Consider the following 13,818-nt stretch of genomic DNA (forward strand, 5'->3'; position numbering starts at 1 on the left):
TATGATCTTCGTAACGCTTCCTTTTTTTTCTTTTTTTTTTTTTCAGTGAGGGTGGGTCATGTTAAGATCGTTTCGAGGATGGGCATACCTTTAAAAAATGCGAGGGCAGTCCGGCGTGCGGGGATCCGGACCGCAAGCGATTTTTGAATGTTTGGAACAACGAAGGAGACTGTCGATGTCATCTTAAACAGCCACTGCGTCCAGTAAATGTGATTGTGGGTTGTTTTGGATGGTTCGGATAAATATAACCCAGAAGAATGCCTCTCATAAAAAAAAAATTAAAAATCGATAATATGAAACGTTGTCCGATGTTCGGCTTTATCAAACCCAAAACAATTTCTATCATAAAAACTTCTTCACCATATGAAAATTATATGAAACGGTCGATAAAAATCAGCTGGAAAAATTATTTGAACTTTATTCACCTTGTTTTCGCCAATTAGTTCTGTCGCGAAGCTGAGGGAACAAACTAACATCGAGGAAAATCCAAACCCGAGAAGCACAACAGAAGGATAGATCATGACTGTGTTGGATTGAGTAATGAAATAAGACATCACTCCGGAGCAGTCAACAAGTAGAGCACCAATAGTGAAACACCGCTGAAACAGATAAAAGAACAGTAGCAGATAAGCAGACACGGATCATTCCATAAGAAGTGAGCATAATTATGCATTTTCTGCATGATTTCTTTAAGGTCGATTACGCTGCGGGCAAATCTAAGTATCTAGATAGTTTAACTGGGCCTACATGACTTCGAATGGATGGCTCAGAGGTCACCCTCCTTTAATTATTTGCAGTTTTGTCCCAGAATAGGAAGGAGTGGTCTAATAAAAGAACTTTGTTTTGTTCTAAGGACCTCGGTTTTGGTTTTCTAAGGGTAGGAGGGTATGAAGTGGAAGACTGCTCATCATAAACGTCTGGTTAAAATAAAATCATTTCGGTCGCAATTCTTTCGAATTCTCCTCTTTGCCTGTATTGCAGGGACAGTTATTGTGTGCGCAACGTAAACGACTTCCCGAGGGGGGTGAAGTGTCTGTTTTGGTGTTTTGGTGTGCCCAGGGGTGGGACTGAGCTGACCGCCAAGAAAACGGAATGATGACAATGGCCTAGAGCATAAATGGAACAAGAGGGCATCGTAAAGGGAATAACTGATCTTTTTTGTTTTCTAAGCGCAAGGCTATTGTTGTCTAATTAATCACTCAGCCGAGAATAAAGTAATGAATATTGAAATAAAGTACTGAATATTAAAAGTGCATTGTATAATGAGCAATCTCTGAAAATGTGAGCAAAGCTCCGTTTTCTTATTCAAGCCTGGGGCTGTTTTTAGGCTTCTCCGCAACTGGTCTACCTCTTTCCATAGCTTCCATAGTCTTTCACTTTGAAAGAACTATGTATAAGCAATAGATCTCCTTTTTTTTTTCTGATCCAAACTACTGCTTGTGTTCATTTCTGCCCTTAATCTTGCGTGGAGTACCTTACCTTGTTTCCAATTATCGCAACAAACTTCTTTGAAAACATAGAAGATATAGTGGCACTGATAAACATAATAAGTGGCAGATAAGCAATGGATTCCTGAAAACCGAAAAAAAGGCTACAATTGTAGTTTTACACTCAACTCTTTCCCCTGAACACAGCATTTTCATCTAGTAATTAAATAATTTTTGTAAAATTGCACAACTTTAAAATAAGAAGTTGCAGAGCTGGCCTTAAATTTTAGGGAGCTTACTAAAGCTAAGCAATAGTGTGCAAATAACAAAGGGTAGTCACTGGCGGTATCGTATCTGACGTAAAAGACCGTATCTTCAAGCATGCCATGGCCAGAAATTGACTTTTTTTTTAAATTTTTGGTTAGAGAATTGGAGATTGATACAGTCATTTTTTACATACCTTACCAAGACGAAGTCTGTAAATAACGAAAAGCGGCAGATAAGAATAGGCGTGATTTTGTAGGGCCAATGTACAGGAATATACGACGGCAACCTGAAGATCATATTATAAAAGGAGAGAGGCATTGAGCTTCAACGTTGTCCTGGGCTGTAATAAGAGGCGCTGTTAGTTGTTCTTGTTGTTCTTGTTGTTGTTGTTGTTGTTGTGTAAACCGTTGAATTTTAGTATAGGTAATCATATGATCTCTAGTGCAATTTGGAATAAATGAGCACGAGTAATTTTTTTTTTCAAAGACGGCAAATAAAATTCGAGTGCAAAAGGATTTAGGAGTGCTCATGTATTCCAAGTTGAATACCCTGCGATTCTAGCTCACCAAAAGAACATGGGGTAATATTGCGAATCCCTGTAGGTGCCCTACGATAATTATTTGATATTTATTCAATAAGGTGTCGTCATTGAAATAATCACGCAGTTTGACACAGACCTTATAAAAAATTCCAAATAATGTTCCTCAGAATGGGGAATGGGGAATAGGCCATTTTCGATTTCATGTCTGCAGCCTCTTCAAAGCGAGTGTAAGTGCCAAGTCTCTCTTATGAAAATTAGTTTACATGCATATGTAAAGTAGAAGTAATTATCATCACAAAAACTTTGCACTTACACTCGCTTTGAAGAGGAGACAGACATGAACTCATCAATGGCCTAGTGACCTCTTTAGCTTGTACGTTTTGTTTTTCCATTTCAGACCACGCGATGTTCTCAAGGGAATTCTCTTTTTGTTTTTTCAGTTATTCGTACACAAGCACGTGCATATAAGACGACAATAGATGGTTTTCACCTGACGTCACAGCAGCCATGTTGGTGCACAGAAAGTTTTTGAAATTTGACTGTGTTATATTGCAAAACATGAGTCATAATTGTTTTGTGCACCAACATGGCGGTCTCATCACGTGATTGAAAACCATCTATTACACGAAACTGTTCTCTGACATCACTTGGTCTGAAATGGGAAAACAAATGTCCAAGCTAAAGAGGTCAATTATGGAGGATCCATTCTAGTACTTTTGTGTTTTCTTGAGATCATTTGTGAAATTAACGTGTGATATGTTGATTGGCTCCCGTGGATAGTGAAGCTCACGACAAGGATCACTAGTAAACCGTGACATGTGATAGAGGAAATGGGCGAAACGTATGCCACGCTGCATCTTGCGTACGTATCACAAATGCCTTGTGGGCGGTCCAGTCTAATTAACATGCAGAAAACTAACTGGGGTAACAAATGAACTTCATTTGGATTTCAAGTCAGAGGAATACGTGAGACCACAATTCCATGTTTTCATTGGCTGTCACCCAATTACACCCATACTTACCATGTATAAGCGCGGATCAGCGAGCCACTCTCGTATAGTCCTATTTGCATGTGTTCGAGGTGGAAGAGCGGATTCACTGTCCCGTGAAACAATAAAAGGCTTACTGTTTGCCTTAGTGTCGGGTAAAGGAACGCCCTTGGTTTCCAGTGAAACAGCTGGGACGTTGGTAGGTGCTGAAACTTTGTCGAGGTTTTTGTTATTCGAATCAGCACCTGAATTCAGTGCCATTACACTACCAGAAAAACCTCTATTGTCGACACCAGCGCAGTTAAAATTGCTTGATAACGATGAAACATTTTCTTTCGGAACATCTTCTTTCCTTGTTTTCTCTGGTTCTTCCTTCTGGTTACTGATGGTTTTCCTTGGGATCCCATCACAGAAACTAGCGTGAGAAGTTTTGCCAGATGGGCAATCCCGCTCTTTGGTGGCCGCAGTATTTAATCCTGTAATGCAACAAGGAAGACTCATAACGGTGAAAATTTCTCGTTTCATAACCGGTCGTAGTCGCACACATTTTTCTTTTCTCTTTTTTTAAAACTGCTAAGTTTGGAGGGCAAAGACTGATTTATTTTAAATCATTTAACATCACGAATGTTGTAAGTGGGCGTTTAACATTTACCAAGAAATTCCGGAAATTCCGGTTGGGATGTAAATGGAACACACGTTTTTGGTTCGTTCCACTGGAAAATTTCCGGAATAAACGGAACTTCTGAAAAGGTAGTCCTGTTTTCCCGTTGGAAACTTTCCGATGGAAATGTGTGTTCCAGTTACAACTTTTGAAAGGTCTTACCACTTCCAGGCTATTCACGGCCACATTTTTAAATTTTGGCGCGTAAAATCGCAATCACTGGGCGGCGAACGGACCTGAGTTAAATGGAACACGTTTTTCACCCGATGGAAATTTCCACCGAAATTTCCGGAAATTTTTTTGTAACTGGAAAACGCCCACTAGTGTATCTTGTTAAGCAATTATCGGTGTTTCAATTAGCCTTAAATTTGACTTGATTTGTGTTAATTGTTAATTTCAATTTACAGTGTGCTCATGCAATTAGTGCTTCAGCGCTAGAACGACTAGACACTTAAATAAAGTTACTTTCCTTTCCTTCTTTCCTTTCCATGACATTATCTTTACATGAAAAATTGATGCAGAGTATGGCGCGTTATCATTGATGTTCGTCTTGATATTGCTTCTTACACTGTTATTATTATTATTATTATTCTTAATATTTAATATATATAGTTGTTACCATTAAATTGTAATAAATAGAATTATCTATTCCAGTTTCCGAGATTCCTTTCGTGAGCCTGGAGCTTTTTCCATTTCTACAATCTTTTCAGATAGAATTTTATTTTGAGAAGTCAATGTTTTATTTGAGTCTCAAGTGAAGCTGTTTTACTTTTCCTCCTTTTTTTAGCCTGTTTCTTCAGCTCCGAGTCCACAAAAGTCTCTCCTTTTTTTTTTTCCTGTAGATTTTTTTTAAATTCATTTCCTTAAGAAATCACCGCACACAATCAACCTTTCTCTTTTATTCTAACTTGGCGTTACTTTCATCAATGATTCAAATCTCTCTTGCTGTTGTTTTTAGCACACAACATCAGGAATGACATCTGAGAGTAGCCTCTCTATCTTGCATCATTATTTTGTTATTGGTCCACAGATTATTTGCTGGTTAGATCTCCCAGGATCCGACACTTCTACTTTGTTCAGCTGGCCTTTGCATAAAAAATTATACAGTTTACCCAGATAAACAAACGTTGAATGGGTGGTTTAAAGGTTGTTTTTTTTTTTTTGGTTAAACTTTTGTTTTTAAACTTCACGATTTACTTTGTCCAACAAGCTCTTCTTTCCAAATGAACTGTTTGAGAGTTTCTTGCAATAAGTGTACTTATTTTTACAATTAGATACCCAACCTGCTGGAAGACGAGCCATCAATTCTCCATTAGCTTTCGACGGAATGACAGACTTTAGACTCTAAGAAGGAAGGAAAATGTGATTAATAAACCGAGATCCGCTAACAACTGCTTTCTCAAAACATAACCACATTTAAGGTTCAGTTCTGGTAATGATCAAGTTTAATGAAGTGCCCATTGTTTCAGTAATAGAGCACTTAGGGCTCAACAAACCAAACATCGGTTTAACAAGAGTTGATAGAAGGCAAAACTGAAATCCCTCGGGAATAACTTTGGAGATCAAAAGTGAAAAGACTGTGGCCTCATTCTGAAGATTTTAAAAGTGGGTTTATCATACACCTTATTCCAAAATGGCCACTGATTTATGCGGATACAAATTGGCCCTTGTTGCCTATTTAAATATAAATATTCTTTTGAATTTTAAGCTTAAGAACGAGGCATCAAGGGCTTATTTGAATAAAAACAAAAGAATATTTAAATGGCGGCCATTTTGGAATAAGATTTATGGGCTGAGCCTAGAGCTCTCACTTTGCCATGGATCCTGGCTGTCTTACATACGAGGTTCTGCTTCACTAACTAGGTTAGAAAATGGACTCAGTGAAATGTGGCAGTGGATTTTTAAGCAAAAAAGAGTAGCGTATAAACTAGGCTAAAACGTACCACGAATTTTTCCTCCTGTAGGGTCGATAATTTACTTGAAGGGATGTTGGGATTGGCGTTCGTTCACAGAGGCTCCTTGGTCCCAACATGAAATATCAAAGCAAGCAAATCCCCTAGTCCTACCAATATCACAGTCATTACCTGAAGAATATTAAAGGAAGATGTATATATCTCATTAGATGTTTTGGTGTGTAGTATCGCTGAGTAGCATTACGATTACAGTTGGTCTGTATTTTGACGAGCCCGCTAGGCCAAGTTAAACTACAATCAACGATTAGAAATACTCAGCGAAAGTACTCACCAAAACATCTAATAAGCTACTTATTATCCAACTTTTCTTGCAATAAATTTTTATCAAATGAATTGTAAACAAACGAGAACATCTCAATTAAGTAGTTTAAGGCCTGGGCTTAGGGCTTTAATTAATAGAAATGGTTAATTCGAAATAAAATTGAATGACAGTGAAACGAAAATGGGCATGGAAAGTTCTCGTTGTCCTTAACATTTTGAAGTATAATAGGCTACGTGACACGTCACCTGAGCATTTGTGGAAAAATAGCACACTTTTTAAGAGTAGGTGACGGTTTTACCATAGAATATCAAATGAAAACGCTTTTCTAATGCAAATTAACTATTCCAGATTTTCACGTCTGCAATGACTGTCCACCATTCTTAAAAAGAAAGTTATGAGGGCAAAGGTCACCTTTGAGTCCAAAATTCGGGTTTTAATGATTTATAATTCCAATTTTAAAACTCTAGGAAGATCACTCGAAGTGCAGAAAGTTAGATATGTTAGCTGTCCATCAGAAACGCTAATTTATTTATCTGTAGCAATGAAATTGGCCACCAATTCGTGACTTGTCACGTGATCAATATTATACGTTAAAGCAAAGGAAGACAATATTATTTATCTTCAACAAAGATTTCATCTTGTTCCAGGCAATCTAGTGGGAGATATAGCTGATCAACCATATTTTCCGGATGTATTTTACACCCAGGCCTTAAACTGCATGAGGTGTCACAGATTTGTGCGTGCGGGGCAACCTCAGCAACTGAACTAGTCAAACCGGTTCTCTACTGTGCAACAACTAACTTAATAATATACCTGAAAAAAATTCCAGTCCGTTGATTGGCTGAGGGCACAGCAATCAATCCCAAACAGAGGGCAGAAAAGTGAACTTAATGCGGAAAGTTGAAATTAGTGTATTAACATGACATTTTTGAATTGATAGTCAATCAAATGCGAGCTCTGGATTCATGGCGCGATTTTTCCATGATTGCGTGATACACTGAGTTGCTTCTGCTCAAGTTAACCATCTCGTATTTTTTGGTGTATATTATTCATAATAAAATGTCCATAGTTTGAATAAAGTATGATATTAAAATAAACAGCAAGTACTTTACCATGAAATCCTTGGAACTGTTTTCAGAAATTTGACTTTTAGAGTCCAGGCCAAATATTACCCAAGCCACAACACAGGTCAAAATACCACTCAAGTGGGTAAAAGCAGTCCTAAAATGAACAATTGCATGTTTAATTACCACTTTAAAATTTATAGTTGGGCGATTATTGACTATCAAGTGTAGGAAGCGGGCTCCAAAGAAAAAATTGGAGAAAACTCGAAGGGATTTAATTCTAGAGAATGATAGAAACGTGCATGGATGTTTTCGACTGGGGCACCCGGGCCGAGGCATTGAAGCCTAGTGGTTAGGGCGCCTGCCTTGGCATCCGGAGATCCCAGGAATACCCTTTCAGACCGATAGTTGAATTTGTTCCTGGTAGTTCCTGGCTCACCTTCTCGGCTGCACTTGTAGCCAACTGGCCACTTGTAGCCAACTGGTTTGCCTCCGGCCAGTTGGGATTCTGATCAGTTGTTATTGTTCTGTTCTTTCGTTTCGTTGAATGTATTTCATTGGTCCAGAAAGGCCCCAACCAGCTCGTTTCCAGAGCTTTTAAATTTCTGGGAACGAGGTTGGAAAAGCCCCAACGGAAGGGCAAATGAGGTATGTATGCATGATGCCTTAACAATCAGCCACCTTGCCTTGAACGTAAAGGACAATGAATGAATAAAGTTGCTCTTGATTATGTACAAACCTCCATGCGCTCAATTCTACTGCTTCCATTTGATCTTTGGCAATGAGCGGGATAAGAGATAAATGAGAAATATCCAATAAGCTCCCGGCGACACCCAAAATGACGTTCAATATTCCAAAGTATATCATCATCCGCTCTTGTCCACTGTCCGAACTTTGACAAAAGTAGCAAGGAGTGAAAAATAGCGGGACAAATACTGCTAGCAAAATCGTCGCACACAAATGCCAAGACTTCCTTTTTCCAAGCTTTCGGGACAGAAGTGGAACGTGGATTCTGTCCACCAAGATCGCACAAATGGGTGTCATGACAGTGTGAACTAGCTTTTTTTCAAGAATCAACCAGCCGGAATTTTCGGCAGAGAGACCAAGCACGTTCATAAAGAAGACAAGACGGAAAGAGAAGAAAAGTTGTCGAGTGATGTCATTAATGGCGTGGCCCACTCCACAAGCAAAACGTTGAAAGAAGGGTGTACGAGACTCCGCTGGTGATTGCCTTAAATCATAAGATCTATGTTGCAGATACAGTGCATTCATCGTAAAAACCTGAAAAAAAGTGATTGTCAGTTATATATTGCAGCTAATCATGGGGGTTGAAGGCTGACAGGCTGTGTAATTAACACGAGGGTTACCTAGTCGGGCAGATTCTCAGTTCATAGATCTCCATATGTGAAATAAAACACCCTTTGCATTGGTTACGTATCCTTATGGGATGGGTTACTTGCATTTAAAATGAAGGTCAAACCTCACTTCCTCATTCCATTCCGATTTGACCCTCCCTTCCCCCCTGCAGTGAGGCGCGTTAAATGCTAACCCGAGTCATTTTTAATTTCTCTGTATAAGCTTGTTTTAAGTAACGGCCCTAACGCGCAGTCCGAAGCATATGGATAGTTCACGTTCGATAAAAGAGAGTTTTTTTAAACCTTCTAAAAACAGAGGTTTTAGATAAATAATTAAAAATATAAATCAGTGATGGCGGGTTAGAATGACATTAAGAGGACTCACTCGTCATTTTGAAGTCGTGAAACTAGCTAGAGTTGGATGATGAAACGCTTGTGAAAAACGTGTTGCATACGCCGATCAAAAAGAAATGCAATGTGCAAGGAATGTTCGGAGTCAATTAGGTAAATACTTTTGCATTGATTGAGTCAAATTAAGTGCATTCAGTTTAACCGGTTTCTTGTCTTTGACAAACTGCATTTCAAACTATCGAAAGTCATTATAACCTATTATAGATTTTTTTTAAATTTTTTACTCATCTCATTACCAACATCTTAATTAAGTTTATACACAGGAAGTCATTGTAAGTAATAGATAAAATATGAGCGGGAGACCTTTATGGGCATTTAAAACGGCTCGTAAAGATCGGACGCGAATATTTTATCTTACTTGTGAAGTGAAACAATAGAATGTGTTTTTCATGTTAATCACGTGGGCGTGGAGCTGTCCCATAGGCCTGGAGTTTGGAAATACTCAGCACTGAATTAGGCAATTCATTTTCATAGAGCTATTGTAGTAGAAACATGGCTGTTCGGTTTTGCTCTCCAAAGGGTAAAAAAGAAGAGACCAGTTTTGTGTCGGAAGCCACTCCGAGAGCAACACAATACAACACTAAATGGGGCAGAAAAGTCTTGGAGGAATGGCAGCAGTGACGGCATTGAAATCTAACCGTTTCACTAGAGCACATGTCGCCAAATACGCTATACTGATCTATACTTTTAGTTGAGCAAGTTGCCAAGCAAAATGGAGAGCGTTATCCGCCCAATCTTCGCTTTATTTAGGAGGTATAGAAAACATGGACCACCAGGTCCATAGACCACCCCTGTGGACCATTAATTTGATTTGTGCGATTAACTGTCATTTGCGTGAGACGGGAGGAGAGGATGCATTAATCGTTCTCAATAAAGAGGCAAGTAAATTGTTACGTAGTAGTTGTGATTGAAATGTCAAACTTGTGATTGATTAATAAACTTTGTACAAATTTGCAGGACTCGTCTTTATTAAAGTTAACATACTAATTAGGTGAGCTAGAGATCTTTATAAATCAATTAATTAAAAATTCATCAACCCCAGCCTTTCCCAGCTATCTATTCAATCCCTCCCCGTGCTTTCAGACTGTTGAACTTTATCGGGATTTACAAACCAACACATGTGACCCGAATAGTGCGTTTCTGTTGGCTGTCATCCTTATGAATTATTAATGAATTTACAATGTATGGTATTAGATTAGAATATGGCTAGGTGCGTTGCGAAAGCATTGTAGAGTCCATATGTTACTCAAAGATTTCATGAGTACTTTTTTGTTTCAGGTATGTTTAGTTAGACGAAAAAATAGGTGGCTTGTCGAATTATCAATTATGCTCTCTATCATTTTGATGTTGAAGCCAATTTAAATACTTGACCCCTCACCCAACCCTTAGTTTGTTCAGATGATAGTTGATTTTGGCGACAGCTCTATATTATTCAGTAGAAAATGTAGGACTGCCCAAAGGAATTTGTGAGCGAGCAAAACTAATTAACATTTAGACCCGTAGCCCGTAAGGACTACGGGTCATTAGCCCACGCTTTTCGCTACCCAAAGGACTATTAGTAACAGTCCTCTAGTAGCGTAGTCAATCAAAATGCAGGATTTGCATTAGTCCACTAGTTGGATATAGACCAATACCGGCAAGTAGTAATGGATTTTTTCAAAGCATTTGATAAAGTATCTTACCAGGAATTGCTCTACAAACTGTCAAATTACGGAATTAACACCTTTACCTTAACCTGGTTAAAAAGCTTTCTGTCAAATAGGAAATAATGGGTATTTCTTGAAGGGGTGACGTCTGATCAAGTTACAGTGTCATCAGGTGTGCCACAGGGCTCCGTTATAGGTCCTATCAAGAATAAATTAATTCACTCTTGGTCCTATTTTATTCTTGGCTGACATAAATGACCTCCTCCAGTATGTGAAATCTAAAGTTCGCAGATGACCCCGTGATTTATTTGGCCATCAAGTCCACGGTTAATTGCGTCCAATTACAAAGAGAGCAGAGGAGCCTTATTTGACCGTTTTTCCAGTTAAAATTCACGGTACAAATGCAGCGCGAATCGATCTTGTTGATTTGAATCACCGTACGTGATCAAACTACGTACAAACGATCGTGTTTATTCTATCCGCTATACGAAAGCCGCATACAGTAATGACTGTGGGCTGGTCAGTAGTTGTGACTAACAGTATAGAAATAAAGCGTTTTCACATGACGTCACGGCGGCCATGATGGTCTACCAAACTACTCCTCCGGGAATTAAACTCTATTTTCATGCAAATACTTTCTTTTATTTCAGTAATCCAATATGGCTGCTGGTCACGTGAGTGAAAACGCTCTCTAGACATGAGGGATGAAAGCGATTTCGGTCAAATTTTGAATCGTCCATAAATCGCTAAAATTTGAATGAAAATGGCAATTGGTGTGGAAATAATATTCTCTCCCCAGTCTTTACAAGAAATTAACCAGAAAGGGCGTGAAGTTCAATTTTCGAGGAACCATTTTCCAAGCGTTTGCATAATGTGGACCGGAGGATAATGCGTCATATACATAAGAATTAAGTGAAATCAACCGTTCGTAATTCAAATTTTAAAACAGCTGATCGTCCGGTTTTGCACTAAGACATGGAAACTTCGCTACAAGAAAAACGGCATCAACACCAGGATAATAGACAATACAATAAAAATTCAAAGTGGAGAACAAATCTCTCTTCAGACAGTGGTAAGAATTTTCCGAATATTGCTTTAGTACAATGTAAAAGTAAACATTAATATTTAACTGTGAAAAATTGTGATAAAACATAAATAAACATAAGTAAACATAAACAACCTCCAAATAAATTTTTGCCTTTTGCTCGCCAAGCATTACATCTGGTTATGCAAACATAAAACGACCAGTCCAAAATTAAACGGTTTCCTCTGTTACTTTAAGCATATCCACACAATCGAAAAAAATCAAGCGACCGTCTTAAAGAAATGGGAACCACTTGTACCTTTTTTCTGACACCTTTAGTTTTATCCTCTTTCTTGCGTTGCCAACTAAAATACTTATCCTAACCTCCAAATTTACGAAGATTTGCGGTTTGGGTGAACCTAGTTTCATCTTCCTTCCTCTCTCCTTACCATTACCACCTTTGAGGTCCTAACACAATGTTCGCGAGTAGTAACAAACATCCGTAAGGTCCGTAAGTAGTGTTAAGACGATTTTGTGTATTCTGTGTATTGTGTATTGTAAGTAGTAGAAATACTGTTTTGTAAGTATTTATGTTTGATTTAAGTAAATAAATTAATTCATTAATTCATTAATTAACAAATAAAATAAAATAAACATAGTAAAAAATACTAATAGCTTTGTTAAAAACGACGTCGTTTCGACGTTGGCTAAACGTCATTATATCAAGCCCCAATTATCTGCTCATGAAAACCGGTTGTACTGTAAAACCAACCTTATGACGAAGATCGCGTAGTTGTTTACGGACCGCATTGGCTGCCACTTGCTCTTTGAATGGAAGACTAATTCTCACTTTGCCACTATCACTGGTGTTTCTTACCACCCTGTTTTCTGAGGCATTATGCAAAACGAAGTTGTTGATAGTAGAATTAATTAGGCCAACAGTACGGTCCGAAAACAACTACGCGATGTTAGTCATAAGACTGGTTTTACTACAGTGCAACCGGTTTTCGTGAGCGAAAATTGGGTCAAAGTCAACCCAAAGAAATCAAACCATCGGTTGTGAATCAGCAATGTGTTGCTTATTAGTTTTAAATGTGGTCTGTGCGATGCAGATTATGTTGGGTATACAGCCCGACACCTTCACCAACGTATTGCTGAACACCAAAATTCGGCAATTGGACGACAATTTTTTTTTTCGAAAGAAAACCAATTTAAGGTCTTAAGAAAGTGACAGGTCAAATTTGATTGCTTAGTCTACGAAATGCTCTTCATTAAAAGTCTCAAGCCTAACTTGAATACCCAGACGGACTCCATACGTGCCATTTTTTTCTTTTTTTTTTCATTTTCGTTGCTCCTCTCTTTTACTATACAGGCTCCTTATCAGTTATTGTTCTTTTAGTATTTATAGATAGTAATTTTCAAATAACTTTGACTTGATAATTGCGTTTAGCCAATGTCGTCGTTTTTAACATTATTTTTTACCATGTTTAGATATGTTTTACCGCATTTTTTATAGTTAAATATTGATGTTTCCATTCATATTGTAGTTAAAGCGCTGCGTCAGCAGGATCGAGAAAGACAGCAAATCCACAGGTAGCCCAAGGTCGATGCATATGTATGTGTGCTGTACTAGATTATACAACAGTAGAAATATAAGGATTTGTATGAGGAAAATGATTTTTCTCAAAATTCAAAAAAAATATTTACGATTAAAAAAAAAAAACAGCTTACCTTGCTTCAATCTTGTGTCTTTTGTCTCGGGTACGGGTTTTGTGTCGATTAAGACGGATTTAGGTTGTTTTTGGTTCTGCTTCTTTTCCCTCAATATATTCTTTCCCAAGGTTGGGCACCGAGACGAAGCCGTGGAACGGAATTACCGAAGGAAAAGGGCCATAAATTCACTCCCAAGTCTTCGATCGCCTCAAAATTCGGCGTAGATCGCGAACGATACCTTTGCTACCCATTCGTCTTCTTCAATCGAGCCGCTTGTACACTGAGAAGGAATTGAGGGCCACCAAACTCTGCAAACATTTGCTTCGAGAGCAATCGAATTAGGCCATGGAATTTGTTCGAAACCCGCGTTACCCAAACCGTAGAAAGACTAATGCTCCGTTCACACCAAACCTTAACCATGTTTTGAAGATGTTTAGTTAAACACAATGTTTCAAAAGTGATTTCTTTTAAAATAATGAAAACTA

The 13,818-nt window shown here is 38.3% G+C and overlaps 1 protein-coding gene across 1 annotated transcript in view; it reads right to left on the reverse strand.

The window, feature by feature from the left end:
• LOC138039884 (major facilitator superfamily domain-containing protein 12-like) overlaps positions 1 to 8,456 on the reverse strand; it is an 8,742-nt gene extending 286 nt beyond the window's left edge. The window contains exons 1-7 of the mRNA XM_068885716.1: positions 7,924 to 8,456; positions 7,233 to 7,341; positions 5,169 to 5,229; positions 3,258 to 3,700; positions 1,888 to 1,980; positions 1,480 to 1,572; positions 426 to 599 (exon numbers count right to left, since the gene is read on the reverse strand). Coding sequence (XP_068741817.1) covers positions 426 to 599; positions 1,480 to 1,572; positions 1,888 to 1,980; positions 3,258 to 3,700; positions 5,169 to 5,229; positions 7,233 to 7,341; positions 7,924 to 8,456 — 1,506 coding nt within the window. The remainder of the gene's footprint in view (positions 1 to 425; positions 600 to 1,479; positions 1,573 to 1,887; positions 1,981 to 3,257; positions 3,701 to 5,168; positions 5,230 to 7,232; positions 7,342 to 7,923) is intronic.
• Positions 8,457 to 13,818: the final 5,362 nt, after the last annotated feature.

The sequence above is a fragment of the Montipora capricornis genome, chromosome 3 (genome assembly GCF_036669925.1).
Source record: "Montipora capricornis isolate CH-2021 chromosome 3, ASM3666992v2, whole genome shotgun sequence".
Taxonomy (NCBI): Eukaryota; Metazoa; Cnidaria; class Anthozoa; order Scleractinia; family Acroporidae; genus Montipora; species Montipora capricornis.